The 15,502-nt window shown below is 37.4% G+C and overlaps 1 protein-coding gene across 4 annotated transcripts in view; it reads left to right on the top strand.

The window, feature by feature from the left end:
• Positions 1-506: 506 nt before the first annotated feature.
• LOC145263101 (dynein axonemal assembly factor 19-like) overlaps positions 507-15,502 on the top strand; it is a 30,090-nt gene continuing 15,094 nt past the window's right edge. Inside the window, exon 1 of one of the 4 annotated variants that reach the window (XM_080120031.1) lies at positions 507-624. Coding sequence is in view for 1 of the 4 variants with exons in the window: in XM_080120028.1 (XP_079976154.1) it covers positions 2,553-2,564 (12 nt within the window). In the remaining 3 variants the exon portion in view is untranslated. Of the gene's footprint in view, positions 625-1,403; positions 1,653-2,408; positions 2,565-14,570; positions 14,751-15,502 lie in introns of those variants that run through there. The other 3 variants (XM_080120030.1, XM_080120028.1, XM_080120029.1) reach the window with 3 other exon arrangements.

The raw sequence follows: 15,502 nt of genomic DNA on the forward strand, positions 1-15,502 counted from the left end.
TACTTGTAGAGAAAAGTATCCTTATGCCAGTTTGTCCTGACAAACGCCTGTACAAAGAGACCTTAAACACTCGAGGATAGTGTCTAGCAAACATTCGAATTCTCTCCAGTAGGCATTCAAGCTATGGGGGATAAACGTGCATAGTGATATTACAAAGTGATGACGTCATCACTAATTATGCCATTAAAGGATGACGTCATCTATTAAAACATAGGATGAAGTTTTAGCTATAGATCAGCAGTTCACAATTATGGCTGCTGCTGCTATCAAACAAAAATGCCTGGGTATTTTTAAACTCTTTTCTGATGTCATGAGAGACCCTCCCCCCTTCTCTCTCTCTCTCTCTCTCTCTCTCTCTCTCCCCCCCCCTTTTTTCATTTCTCTTTTCTCTCACTTCCCACTCTCTATCTCTCTTCTTTTCTGTCAAGGCTTATTGTCATCGCCACAATTGCAGTGAGAACTAAATGGTAAACATCTGTTGTGATAACACAAAGTGAGATACAACAGTGATTTAAAGAAGTAGAGCTAGTGCAAATATGGCAGGACTTGCTGTCATTCAGACTCTGGGGACCACCTGTTTTACCAGTGATTGATCATTGATAAGGACTCGTGCAAGAACTCTGAGTGAGTAAGACATTATAATATTATAGATTTTGACGTTCCAGCAGGTCACAGGGTGAAGATCAAGAAGACAGAAGCACTTAAGCAAATACCCGAACCTTGTCCAAGAGTGAAAAGGAATATGTAGCGTCAAGAAAGAATCTGTAGTACCAATAATTGTCAGAGTGTAAGGAACAGTTCCGGAAAACCTAGGAGAAATTAGAATCAAAGGGAGAATTGACAGCGTGAAACATACGGCACTCATAAGAACAGGCAATATATTAAGAAAAAATCCTTGAGTGCGGAAAACAACTCACATGACCATTCAACACCAACCAATCGCAAATCTGACCTCTTCCAAACATACACGCACACACAAACGTGCGGTAGCTTTCGCCTTAGCCGATACCACAATGAAAGGGCCATGAAAGGTTGAATAGGATAGGAAGACTGAGGAGGGATGCGTGCAAGAGAGTGCTGGAATCTCCCAGAGAAGGCCAATGGTCGTTGTCAATAAGGAACCAATGGTAAACGGTTTTCTGTCAAAAACGGAGAAAGCTGGAATTCTGGGGAGACTTGTTGTCACACAGATTCCAGAGAACACTGATTGTTATTGCCAATGAGCAATCACTTATTATGACTCGTGCGAAAACCCCTAGTGAGTGAGTAAACATCGTCGTCATCACTGCCACTACCCCCCTCATTACTACTACTACTACTACTATTATTATTACTACTACGACTGCTACTATTACTGCTGCTACTACTACTGTTGTTACAACTACTACTACTGCTACTCTCCAGAAGGTTAGACGCAATTTTGCAAAAGCTAACGCACGAGGATTGCACTCAATAAAACTGCCTGAGCAGCCTCGTTGACATTCCCCGGTAGGGGCGCCTCAGAATTAGTAATAAAGTAATCTCCTTCTCAAAGAGAGTGAAAGTAAAGAAAGGGGGGAACATAACCCTAACAGAAACAAAGTTACTCTTGACCTGATTGTCGAGAACGTATCGTTGATTCGTGCGAATAACACCTACGCAAGTCGTGCAAGGTTGGTTAAAAAGCAAATTATTTGTATTTTCCTTTCATTGTCGTAAATTCATTTAATGCTGCGCGCCGATTCGTATATAAAAAAATAAACGCAAATGGAAAGAACGATATAATTCGAAAGTGTAGAAATAACGTTGATAAAGATTAACTTGTATAATTAAGATTAACGCGTAGTATCTGTTCTCATACTGCAGTTCATGTTCGGCCCTCGATCATTAACGAAAACTGGGGCAGTTTTAATTGGTATTATTGTAGGTTACCACAATCAGTTAAATCACTCCCCCACACAGTAAAAAAAAAAAAAAAAAAAAAAAAAAAAACGAGATTCTACTTTTATTAGGCGATTACGTGTGAACACTCTGAAAAACTTAGCGGAAAGATAATTTAAAAAAGCAAAAACGTTTATTTCAGAATTTAGAGTTGGGGATCAGTTTTGCATATAAATTAACATAGAATAATTCCTCATTTCCGAGACATTATAGCATTTTAAGACCGTTAATCTCTTTTATGTTGTTGTTGTTGTTGTTGTTGTTGTTGTTGTATTATTTATTTTTGAGTGTGTGTGTGTGTGTGTGTGTGTGTGTGTGTGTGTGTGTGTGTGTGTTCATGGAACTGGTACTAATGGTTTCACGACTGCCAGTCGAACTTAGGTTATTAAAAAAATAAAAAAAAGAAGAAGAAATCATCTTGCTGTAGGAGAGAGATAAACGGTGTCGGTTTTGTCCGGTTTAAAAGCAGTATCTGTGTCGTATATTTTGTTTATTGTTCGTTGCTAAGGCCAACGCGGCCATTTTGAACGAACGCAACAAATGTATGTTTTTGTGAAACGATTTCATTTCTCATCTCATAAAAATCGGACTCCATCTTTGACCTGAAATATTCAACAAAATACACAACAAAAATGACGAAAGAGGTAGATTTAACATATTCATTTATTAGCACGTGGCCACTGGTCTTTGTTTACATTCTTCGTCCGCTGATCATTCAGTGCTTACTGCTTGTTGAGTGCTTGCTTCACGATGAATTCTCTGGAAAAGTCACTACTGATTAATATTTACCATACATGCAAACGTACTTGGCTGGGTTTTTTTTTTGTTTGTTTTTTGTTTTGTTTTTTAGAATAACATTTTTATAACTGCTAAACATTAATCAGGAGTGACTTTTTCAGGGCATTCATCGTGAAGCAGAATGATCAGCTGACGAAGAATGTAAACAAAGACGAATGGAAATTGATTTCAACAGTAAAAACCATGCAAAAATTACATGAAATTTATTTCTTACGAATAATTTTATTTATGTGATTCACTGATTGCCTGCCATTAATTTCGATAACAAACTGCAATGGTTTTAATTTTATTTAAATTTTTAAATTGTACTTTTACAGATGTTGTTTACCGTTCCTATGACGGTAAGACTAGACTTTTTTTTCGCGGAGAAAAATCAGCTTCTCTAAAAAAGGAAATTTGAATTTAGGGCACACACAAAAAAGCGAAATTGATCGCCAATCCCGTAAAATATTCCCGTTCATTTATTTATTTATTTTTACTCGGTCTTAAGGTTAGGGTTAGCATTAATAAATGGGCATGTGTTTCTTTATTTTCATTAAACAATTTTTATTTTAATAAATTGTCTGAAAGAACAAGCCCTTTATTAAAGCTTTAGCGTTAACCCTAAGTTCGGGTGGCAATACAAAAATGGACGCCAATACGTCCATTTCATGCACCGTTTACATCTTTTTTGGCATTGCCACACGGACTTAGTGTCAGTGTGTTAGGGTTAATTAAGCGCCCATTTTTGCCTTTCATTTTCAACAAGTTTTATTCCAATAAATCGTTACAAAACAAAACATTCCTTCATTAATCTTAACACCAACCCTAAGTCTGACTGGCAATGCGAAAAAAAAAACCGGCCCTGTTATGTCCGCTGTTTTTGTTGTTGAGTGTTCACATTTTTTTTTTTTTTTTTTACATAGGCATCACCACTTATCAAGGCCAAGAGGCCACTCAAGGATAAGGGTTAAAGAGTGTACAGTAGACATTGGACAATATAGTAATCATTAGTAATGAAAATTTGGTAAATTTGATAATTTATATAGAACGGCTCATCAAGAACTTATTTACGTTAGACTTGAACACAACCATATTGTAGTCAGCCGGAAAGCAGGAAAACGGAAGACAATTCCACAGGCGAGCAGTTCTAAGAAAGAAGCTTTGTTCATGGAATCTACGTTTAGGTTTAGGCACAGATAAAGAGTGGGGGGAATTATTGATAGTGTGTACAGCTAGACGAGTGTTTCTTGTGAAAGTTTGGCGAGGGGGACCATAGATTGAAGCTCAGTTGAACACCTTCCATGAAAATAACGATACATCAGAGACAAACTCGCAACATCTCTTCTGTGAGATAGAGGTTGCAAGGAAGAGAAAAGGACATCTCCTACGAGGCTACGAAGTCTATTTTGAACTCTATCAAGGCAGGACAAGTCCTTTCTAGCAGCTCCTGCCCATATGTGGCAACTGTATTCCATCCTTGGACGTACCTGGCTCTTATATAGATAGAGAATAGCATCAGCAGTAAGATATCTACCGGATCGATAGAAAGATCCCACCATTTTTCCAGCGGCCTTGGCAACAGATTTGATGTACGTGTTCCATTTAAGATCAGGAGTAAAGGTCAAGCCCAGAAGCTTGTCAAAACTTGAGGCCTCCTGAAGACGAGAGCCATTTATTTCAATTGATGCCAGATGTGGATCAGAATGTTGATGATATAAAGAGAGAAGCTTGGTTTTAGATGCATTAAAAGTAACCAGCCACTCCTTTCCCCATTGTACTACGTGCTCAAGATCAGAGGAGAGAGAATTGGAGAGAACTTGGTCGTTTACTGTCTTAGATGTGCTACCATAAATGGTAGTGTCGTCAGCATAAATGTCTACAAATGATGTAAGGATGTGATTTGGAAGATCATTAATATAGATCAGGAAAAAAGTTGGGCCCAGGATGGACCCCTGAGGGACACCGGCATTAATACTGTGAGCTTCTGATTTTTGCTCCTCAACTACTACTCTTATGAACCTATCAGAAAGAAATGATTTAATAATTGAGAAGACATTTCCAGCTATACCATAGCTAGAGATCTTATGAAGTAAACCTTTATGCCATACCCTATCAAAGGCCTTAGATATGTCAAGAGCAATTGCCCTAGAAAGGTGGCCTCCGTCGAGAGATTTGCGAATCCTATGAGATATAACTAGCAGAACGGAAACCATATTGAGTGTCACTAAGAAGGTTATTTTTGTTGAGATGTTTGATTACTTCTGTATTTAACACAGATTCCAACAACTTACTCATGACGCACAGGAGACTTATTGGCCTGTACTGAGAGGGGGATGAGCGATCACCTGAATTCTTAAATACAGGGCATACTGATGAATGTAATCACCTCAAAGATAGAATCTCATTTTGGTTGAAAGGCGGGGGGGGCTAGCATTTTTTTTTTTAATTCAACAATTTATTATTCATATTCACAAAGACAAAACGAAAAATGAAAGCCGTAGTCCGTACAACGGATTCATTAGTCATTGCCCAGAAGTCCTTCCCCATTATATTAGAAAAACAAAAATAAAGACAAAATCTGTATGACATACGTACCTGTTACGAAATGAAAATATCATATTCTAAAAATCATACAGATTGATCCAGTAGTTTTAGTTTTCTAAAGAAAATCATTTGTAAGCTATTAATAAGAATTAGTAGGCATTACAACATAAATCTGGTAAGAATGAGGTATTGTTGAGTTATCTCCCTTTGTTGAGATATTTTACAAAATAGCGGGTAATGAAGCACTGAAACAGTCACTCCTCGTACACTCATAAAATTTGATTTTTTTTTTTTTAAATAATGATTAAATTTTATGATTTTTGGAATATGACGTGTACATTTCTATCATGGGTACATACTGTAAAACGTTCACAAAAAAATATGTGTCTCATGGAAACAACCGACAACAACTTTCCTCACTCCCTATCTGTACCCAAAACTAAACGAAAATTCTATGAACAGAGTTTTTTTCCTAGAACTGTTTGTCCATGGAATCCAATACCGTTTGTTTGCTTATAACATGGTTGTCTTCAAGTCTAATGTGAATAAATGCCTATTGAGTTTTTTTTTTAATTCCATTTTCACCCGAAACAAGGCACAATGCCACTTTGATGTAGGGGACTACTAGCGGGGACAGTAGTTGCAGGGAGTCGAGCAGCAAGATGTCTGTTCACATTACACTTGAACTTCTGCATGTCAGTACAGTTGGGAAAATATGAACCTGGAAAGGAGTTCCAGAGTCTAGAAGTTCTAGGGAAGAAACTATTGGAGTAGAAGGCCTTCTTACATCTAGGGATCTCTACTGTGTAGGGGTGGGATTTTGCTGCCCGTCAAGTTTGTTGGGGGTATTTATGTCGAGGGGATACAAGGGTTTGTAATCTAATCATACCTAAGTTCCACCATAACTGATCTTGTTGTCTCACCATCTACCTAACACTTAACGCTTATCCTTGAGTGGCCTCTGGATCTTGATAAATTGTAACTCATACAATTTTTAATTTATTTTTTTTTTTGATATATGAGGTAATTCTCGACAAGATTATTATCAAGTGATATAAATGAATTTTTGACAAAATGAAACAAATGACATTGAAGATTTTGGGGCAATATTATTACACATTTATAAGTGGTATATTAACATTTTTTTAATAATAAATGTCTCTATTTACTCCCCCCCCCCACCCCCAACCACCCACAAGGGTAGAGTTAGACACAAGGTCGGTTTTTAATGTGCGGGAAAAATCCAGCTCCCCAAAAAGGGGTACTCTGAATAAGAACAAAAATTAAAATTGTCTCAGTCATTAAGGATTTCTCCTCCACTGACCGAGAACAAAAAAGGTGAAGTGTAGTATCAGAACAGATACTACACTTTTTTCCTAGCCAAAAAATGTTTATCAGAAATGTTGGGGAATCTTTGATAGGTGATAGCAAAATCAGAGCATGACAAACAGAGCAATGACAATCGTCATCCCCTATTTGGACATCAAGAGGTGCCACAGCGACCACCATCCTGTTAAAGTTTGGATTAGTAAAGTAATGAGAGACAACACAAGGGTATGTGTAGGTTACAAGAAACGCATACAAAAAAGCATGTAAACCCGCTTTATTCAAGGGAAGTAACTCTTGTCCAAAGAACAGTAACTCATACCAAGACATCCCTTTTTCATTAGAAGAATTGTTTGTGCAGAGTTCACTAATGCACTAATGAAAGTTACCATATATAGCTTTCCTATAGGTAAGATTTGGTGGGGGGGGGGTCTTATGACACGACACAACCTAGTAGTTATTCTTGTTGGTGTATTATCCCTCAACTGAATTTTGTTTGAAGCTTTGTGGGTTACTTCAGATGAGATGTTGATGCTGCTGTATGCATTAGATGCTTCAACATGATGTGTGTTTGGATTATTGGTGTATGGATGTGCAGTGTGATGTGCGGATGTTTCATGTAAAAATGTCTGTGTCTTATCAGCATTGCTGATATCTTTCTTTAGATTCCTGCAGTTTTTAATAAGAACCTGTCCTGTCGTAGTTTCAACAATGTAGGATCATGGTTCAGTGCAAGCTTGTCTGACAACTGCTGGAGTCCATTTTCTTGTACCTTGGTTTTGTACTCGTATCAGTTGTCGTGTATCGATCATGCTGCCTTCTCTGGAGGAGGCAATCCTGAATTTACTCTTTCCGGGTATTGCTGTTGAGGTATTTCATGGATAGATTGCTAACCAGCTTACGGTTGAATAGTAGTTTTCTTGGAGATGGGATGACATTGGGGTAGTTTGGAAACATGTTAGACTCATATCTATGTCTCGGTTGCCAACTGTGGCCTTCTTCATAGCTACCTTGATGCTGTGTATGCACTGTTCTGCTATGCCATTCGATTGGGAAAATCTGGGAGAGGAAGTGATGTGCTCAAAATCACATTTTTTGACAAATGCTCTGAAATGTGAACCATTGTCGCTGATAAGTCTTTCTGAAACTTCTTGCTCAGCAAAGATTTGCTTGGTCAAACTTCTTCACTGGAAAATTCCCTTAGTTTGTGGACCAAGGGTATTTAAAATAGTAATCCACAATGAGGAGGTAGCTATGTCTGTTCAAATTGAAGCTATCAGTGGCCACAATTTGTCATGGTCATACTGGAATCTCATGCAGCATGATGGATTCAATTTTTTTGTTTTATTTTACTTCAATCAAAGTTCTCCAAAATCAAGGGCCCCACAACCTGGGGCTAACACTTGAACTCTATATGAGATACATAGATATTCAGATGTTTCATTTAAGTTCTTTATCTCTCAAACACTGAGTTAGTAAAGAAATTGAGAACATAATTTTCCTCTCCCCGATTGACTATTTTCATATATTGTAGTATATCTTTCATTTTGGTCTCTTGGTCTTACTGGATTCCAGGACAAGAATTTATCTAGTCTGGCGGAGTATCCAGCTTCGTGCTATTACTTGAGGTAACATCACTTGGAGAAGGTGCACCATTCCTCGTAAAAGCTAATGTGGGTTAGCCATAGTGAGCAGATCTTATTTGGCCAGCGAATACTATGTGATTTTGAATATTTGGTCAGAGTTTATTTCTATGGAAAAAGTATCCTCATGCCAGGTTGTTCTGACAAACCCCTGTACAGAGAGACCTTAGACACTAGAGGACAGTGTCTAGTAGACATTCAGCAATTTGAGATTTCCGGTGTTTTGATACATTGGTACATTGCTGTATTACTTTGTCAATGTTGTTATTTATGCCATTCCAGAAAACATAACATTTGTTCTGAGCTGGCATTTATTGCTTATTGGTGACCATATTATATTTTCCCAATCCTTAAGGTAAAATTGATTCAGGGATCAATATCCTGTCATCTTTGAGTAAAATGCCATTCTCAATAGAAAGCTTGTCTCGATAAGACCAGTACGGTTGAATGTCTTTAGTTCTCTGTGAAATTCTAGCCACCCTTGAAGAATCTGTTCCTTCAGGTCACACAGTGTTGTGTCAGTATTCATTGCTTGACGAATCTGCATAAGTTTTTCAACAGAGAATTGTATGAAGTCTACTTTAATGTCAACATCAATGCCTTCTTTGTTTTATTGTTGAGGAATCTGGATAGTCCATCTACGAGTAGCATGTCTTTGTCTGGATGATATTTGCTGATCAGATCGTATTCCTGGAATCTTAATATCATTCATTGAATTCATGGAGGTGCTGCGGTTAGGTTCTTGAGATCATTCCCAAAAGTTTGTGGTCACTTTCAACTTCGAACGAACAGCTGTAAATGTATGTGCGAAATCATTTGCATCCAAATACCATTCTTGATATTTGCGTAGTGTTGTTCTGTTTGGGTCAGGGATTTTGAAGCAAAGGCTATGGGTTTGTGATCTTGCATTAAGACTGCTCCGAAGCCTCTAGATGATGCATCGACTTGTATTATGGACGTTTTAGAAGGGTCATAATAACAGAGTAGAATTTTCTTGCATATAAAATCCTTTATCTTTTGCAACAATTTCTGATGACTATTGCTTCTTCTTGAGGAGTTCCTTGAGGTTTTCCGTGAGGTGCAATAGCCTAGGAATGAAAGGTGCCATGTAGGAAATGATTCCTAGTACCTTTTGTAGCTCTGTTACATTAGCTGGACTGGGGAGGGATTTTATTTGCTAAACTTTTGGATGATCCGAGTGTATCCTGTTTCCGTTGAAGGTACCACCAAAGAATTTGACTTGTTTCTGGTTGATAGCACATTTGTTACTCTTAAATGTGAGATCTGCAGTCTGTGCTGTCTTCATCAAGATTCGTAGGCTGTGGACATCTTCCTCTTTGCTTTGTCAAAAGAAAATCACAAAATCGATTAACACAAAAGTTCCTGTGAACTTTTCAATGATCATATCTATCTCCTGTTGAAAAAAATTTTCAGACGTAACTAAACCAAAGGGCATTCTTCAAAAAGAATATCTTCCGAAGGGAGAATTGAAGGTACTCAACAACTGTGAATCCCTATCTAGCTTGACAGAGTGTAGCCATTTTTGGCATCAAGCTTACATAAAAATTTAGCGCTAAATAATTTGTGGGAAAGTTCCTCCATTGTTGGTGTCTTATGGTGGCAACACATGATTTCCTTATTTACATCTTTGATGTCTAAACATAAGCGCAGTTTGACGTTGCTCTTGTGCACATATGCAATATTGTTAACTCAATCCATTGGCTAATCAATCCATTGGCTAATTAATCCATTGGCTAATCAATCTTGTGGATTATTTCCTGGCATTTCATCCAGTTTTGTTTATATTTCATACCTCATATGAATGGGGAATTCCCTGGGTGCATGAACTATCGGGTGGTTATTTGGTGGAAGCACAATGTGGTGTTCTGCAAAATTACCAAACTGATGAAATTGATCTGAATATACTTTCATCAGGTCTTTCATCGAGTGGATTAAGTATTGATTAAAAGAGCAACTGGAGCACCTGCTGTACAATTGACTGGGGCATGCTTTGTTCTTTGGATGGAATAATGTAAGATAACTAACTTCAAGTACTGGAAGGAGGGTAGTCCTAATATATTCCCTGTGAGGTTACTACATTAAACTTAACGTACCTGCATTCACCCATGTATATGCATTGAATTCGTACGGAACCATGTTGTGAGATACTGGCTCCGTTGCAAACCGTGAGAACTGCGGTTTCTTTCTGTGTCATGCCGGAATGTTGTCTATTTTGGTGTATACATTCCAGAAACATTTGCTGGAATGTGTGTAAGGTGAGTGTATTTCCTTCCACACCTGTGTCCACCTTAATTTTCAATTTGTGTGCCCCTGTCCTGTTTGCTAGTATTACATCCAATATGGCGAATGCCTCTGATCGAATGCTCTTTTTAATGTTTTTTAACTGAATAAAAGGACATTAAGTCGTCATTTATCCTGAATGTTAATAGAGTTCTGTCGGTTTTTATAAGGATGCTGTATCTGTGTGAAGTCTTTGTTCTTGATAGACTTGTTCATCTGTGGTTGGCTGTCATGGTTCCTTTTTACTTTTTAACCCTAATCCTAACCCTAGCCCAGTGATTCTTCTGACCACAAGATGAACATATGCTGTCTCGAGCCAGGCAGTTTCCATTTGGATCGATACGTCCACATTTACTACATGTGTCAGCATTCATTGATCTGTGTTTTATTGTATAATTGGCTGTCACACGTCCCTTGTAGTTTGCCCATCTGTCTCATATAATTCACTGAGGCCTCTAAACTCCTACATAAATTGAGAACTTCTGGCATAGATTTTACCTTGGTTTTGCTACGTAGCTGTTTTTGTGATTCTGAGTATTTTGTTCCAGCAATTATCTGGTCAGTTATTCAGTCTTCCATCTCACTTTCGTCTCTGATCCTGGACAGGGTTCAAAAGAGAGTCGCCAATCTGATAGGTCCTGAACTGTCATCTAGGCTTCAGCCTCTGTCCCATCGACGAGATGTTGCATCCCTCTGCCTGTTCTACAAATACTTTAATGGTGACTGCTCTGACGAACTGCAAACACTTGTACCTCCCCGACGTAACTACCCCCGACAAACCCGACAAGCTACTAAGTCTCATCCCTTTACAGTAGAGATCCCTAGGTGCAAGAAAGCCTTTTACCCCAATAGTTTCTTCCCCAGAACTGCGGGTCTTTGGAACTCCCTTCCGGGATTCTGCTTTCCCAACTGCAATGATATGCAGAAGTTCAAGTGTAATGTTAACAAACATCTTTCTACTCATCTCCCTTCATAATGACCCCGCTAATTAAGTCCCTGATAGTAGCCCCCTGCTTCAAAGTGGCACTGTGCCTTGTTTGGGGTGAAAATTGAATAAAAAAAAATAAAAAAAATTTTGTGCCTGCAGCTTGCATCTCGCTAGAAAATCGTCGATGTTCTCGGTTTTTTCTGTGCATGATTTTGCAAGTAGAAGGGTGCAAATCGAAAGTTCTCGAAACTTCTCCCAAATTACCTCTAGATTGCATTTTCAAATGACCACGAGTTATACCGTCTTAAAGCCTTCTGTTCTGGATGATAGAAAGATATGATCGACTTGCCTGTCTAACGGGAATTTTATCATGCTGTCCAATGAAGATTATCCCATTGCACAAGAAGGAAAAAAAAATTAAATAATACTACGATAAACAATTTTTTTTTAATAAAACGAAAGGTAAATAGGGAAAGAAAGATAGTCAGTTTTATGTTCACCAATAACAGTGTCTGCCAAATTAGTCCCTCTGGCGGTTCTCAAAGAATTCCATTAACAATATCGTAAGGGATAGTAGGGGTAAGAATATAGGTGTAGTCAGGGCTTACTGCGTGTCAAAGAACTTAAATAAAACATGTCAACACTTAATCTTTTTAAAAGAGGGTGTATGTAAATTACCTCCCTTGCGCCATTAACTTAAATGTTTTCATTCGAGAAAATTTCAATCCTCTTGGTTCTGTAATCCAAGAAAATAATCCAAATCTTCTGTGGTGTAATGTATTTCTATAGAAGATTTCTTGCTTCCTTTTGACGTGAATTCTAACGCCTCACTAGAGTTAGTATTCTTTTTTTTTTACAAGACCAATTCTAGGCCTTAAAATAGTTCTTTCTTCCTCGGTGAAGAGGTCGTTGTAATTTCGTTTACAACTGATTTTTTAAATAGTCTTTTCTGATTAATTCTGTGTCATCTTCCTTGACGAATCTCGATTGAAAAAAAGGAAACCAAACCACTGGTTTCTTTTGTTTAAACTTGCGATTTTTAACGTCTTTTCTCTTGACGTGGGATAGTGAGCCGACTTCTTTCTTGTGTTCAAAACTTCCCACAAAATGGCGCACACATGTCCTTTTATCAATCGAAAGGCACGCATTCAACACATGATATAACAAGCAGTAGCAGCATAAAATACACTAAGAAAATTGGGGGGGGGGGTAAAGAAGGGAAGGGAGAGGTAAGGAAAGACAGAAGGTGGAAAATAAAATTTCTGCAGATGCCTTTCAGAGATGCCTTTTACGGGAAAAAACAACCGACACTGTTGTTTTAAAAATTTGACATTTCCCAGCATATGAGTGATTCACTTGTGTGGTTCGACATCATCTTTATTATTGTTTTGGGCAATACGAAGTTGTCAAAAGAGAGAATAGATTAATTACGGTTTTAATGATCGAGATTTCAATATGGCGTACTTTGTGTATAATAAATGCATGCAGGTTTTCACGCTTCACGCTTCCGGTAACAAAAATACTGTCAGACTTCAGAGCAACTTAATTGTTCTCTGTTCATGTCTACCGTAATATTCCGTGTTCATTTATTATTATTATTATTATTATTATTATTATTATTATTATTATTATTATTATTATTATTATCATCATCATCATCATCATCATCATCATCATCATCTCACTGCTGCCACCATGTTAAAGTTTGGTTTAGTATAAAGTAATTAGAGACAACACAAAGGCATGTGTAGCTCACAAGTAATGCATCTGAAAAAGCATGTGAACCTGCTTTATTCAAGGGAAGTAACTCCTGTCCAAGGAATGGTAACTCATGTCATGACACATCCCCAAAAGCTTTGCCACTGTCATAGGCCTTGGACAGACAGCACAAGCATCTTTCCATCTACGCCGGTGGAATGAGTCTGTCGAAGATGACAACAACAGGGTTCTACTTGCACCAAAAGAATATCTACCAGCGGTTTCTTCCCACAGAATGCTAGACTTTGGAATTTCCTCCCTGTTTCCTACATCCCTGACTGTACTAAATTGCAGAAGTTTAAATGTGAACAGACATCTTGCAGCTAAACTCTTCACATTAAACACGATCCTAAATAGTAACCCCCTTACTTTTCAAGTGGCACTTTGCCTTGTCTATGATGAAAAAGAGTAAAAAAACAAAACTTCATGAAATGAACCCAGATTCCCAAAATGGGGCACTTTAGATGGATGCAAAAATAGGTTGGTTGGTCCCATCGGCATTCACTCACAAATGAGAGTATATCAGGCAAAAGGAGTAATGCCTTGGATGATGGCCTCCATTTGTTTGTCTATGAAGTTCAGTGGTTCTCAAACTGTTCCGCAGAGGTTTTGCAGATGCGCTTTGTAGAATCCCTATAACATCTGTCCAAAACAAAAATAATTATGCTATACTATTTTGGGTTTGTTTTGCAATCCACAGAGGTACGAAAAAGTCAAAAAGCAAGCTTCCCGAAAACTTCCTTTTCGTTTGTTGTTTTCTTTCTTTTATTTAAATTCTCGTTAAATGCAAAAAATTGCGGTGAAAAATTGTCCGAAAAACAGGAGACGCAAAAAAAAAAAAAAAATAAATAAATAAATAAAATAATGGTTGGGTTTTTATTTGCGTCAAAAACTTTGAAAACGCGTTTCGTTTCTATATCTGGATTTCGAAATTTGAAATTACCACGTGACGTCAACACCAGTCCGCTTATCAACGTAAGAAAGGCCATATAGGCAGAAAACTTTATTCCTCTGTAAACTTTACATCAAATACATAATGATAATTATATTTAAACATATATAGCAATTAAAATATTTCTTTTATATAACGTGTAATAAAATACGTTGGTTATTATGTGTATTCGGTAAAGTAAGACGTCCCTACACTGCTGGCTTTTCTCTACCAAATAAATATGTCCAGAAAGAAAGCCAACGTTCAATAAAATGTATCCATATGAAATGGAAGAGAAAAGGAAAATTTAATGAAGAAAAATATTTGTTTAAATTCCTGCTTTCCTACGACTAAATTCAACTGAAACTTTCCACCATCCCTTCTCTCTCTCTCTCTCTCTCTCTCTCTCTCTCTCTCTCTCTCTCTCTTTCTCTCTCTCTCTCTGCTGTCGAAACAAGAACCGCCGTTGTGCTTTCAACTCGTCCTTTTCGTAACGGTTTCTGTCCTCTCATGGAAATCAATGCCATATGTATATAACCGAACCTTCTACACGTGATTTTTTCTTTCTCTTTCCCTCTCTCATTCCACCATCCGACAGGAGAAAGGCACACCTGTTTGTGTGAGTTACTTTCTTTATTTCACCACGTAATCAATTTATTTAGTTAAATTTTAAACCACATAACGAAAACAGTTTTCTTGTAATTTATTCATATATATTTTTAAAAGTAAACTCTACTAATATAGCAAGTTAGCCTTATATGTTCTTATATGAGGCTTTTTGCGTCTTTCCTATATTCGCATTTCGCAATAAAAACGTAGTCACAACTTACTTTTCGTTTTCTGTTTTCTTTCTTTTATTCAAATTCTCTTTAAATGCAAAAAATTTCGGTAAAAAAAACTTGCTTGAAAAGAAACTTTTTTTTTTTTGTAAAAAACTATTAAAACGCATTTTGTGCCTATATCCAGATTTCGCAATTTTAAATTACTACGTGACGTCAGCATCAGTCAGCCATGTTGGCTAATCAACTTACGAAACCCCATATTGCCCAGTTTTATATTAAAACGGAAATGATTACGCGCAACTATTAATTTAGATTGTATTTTGTCAAACTTACGGTGTGATAACAGGTGAAATCTTAGTCATTTAATTAATTCCCAAGCGTAAAATGGAAGATAAAGTTTCACAAACGAGAATCTCGTTCAACGTTTCTGATAACAACGACAGTTAACTTTTAAACGAAGGTCACGAAATAGTTATCAACACTGGCTGGTTGAAATTCACTCAAGCCTGTTCAACATCATATCGTATGAATTCGAAGATTCTGTTGTTGACATTGGTTTCCCCGATATTTTTCTAGTCAAAATTCTTTA

Source organism: Euprymna scolopes, chromosome 38 (genome assembly GCF_053919585.1).
Source record: "Euprymna scolopes isolate OS-2025 chromosome 38, ASM5391958v1, whole genome shotgun sequence".
In the NCBI taxonomy this organism is placed as follows: Eukaryota; Metazoa; Mollusca; class Cephalopoda; order Sepiida; family Sepiolidae; genus Euprymna; species Euprymna scolopes.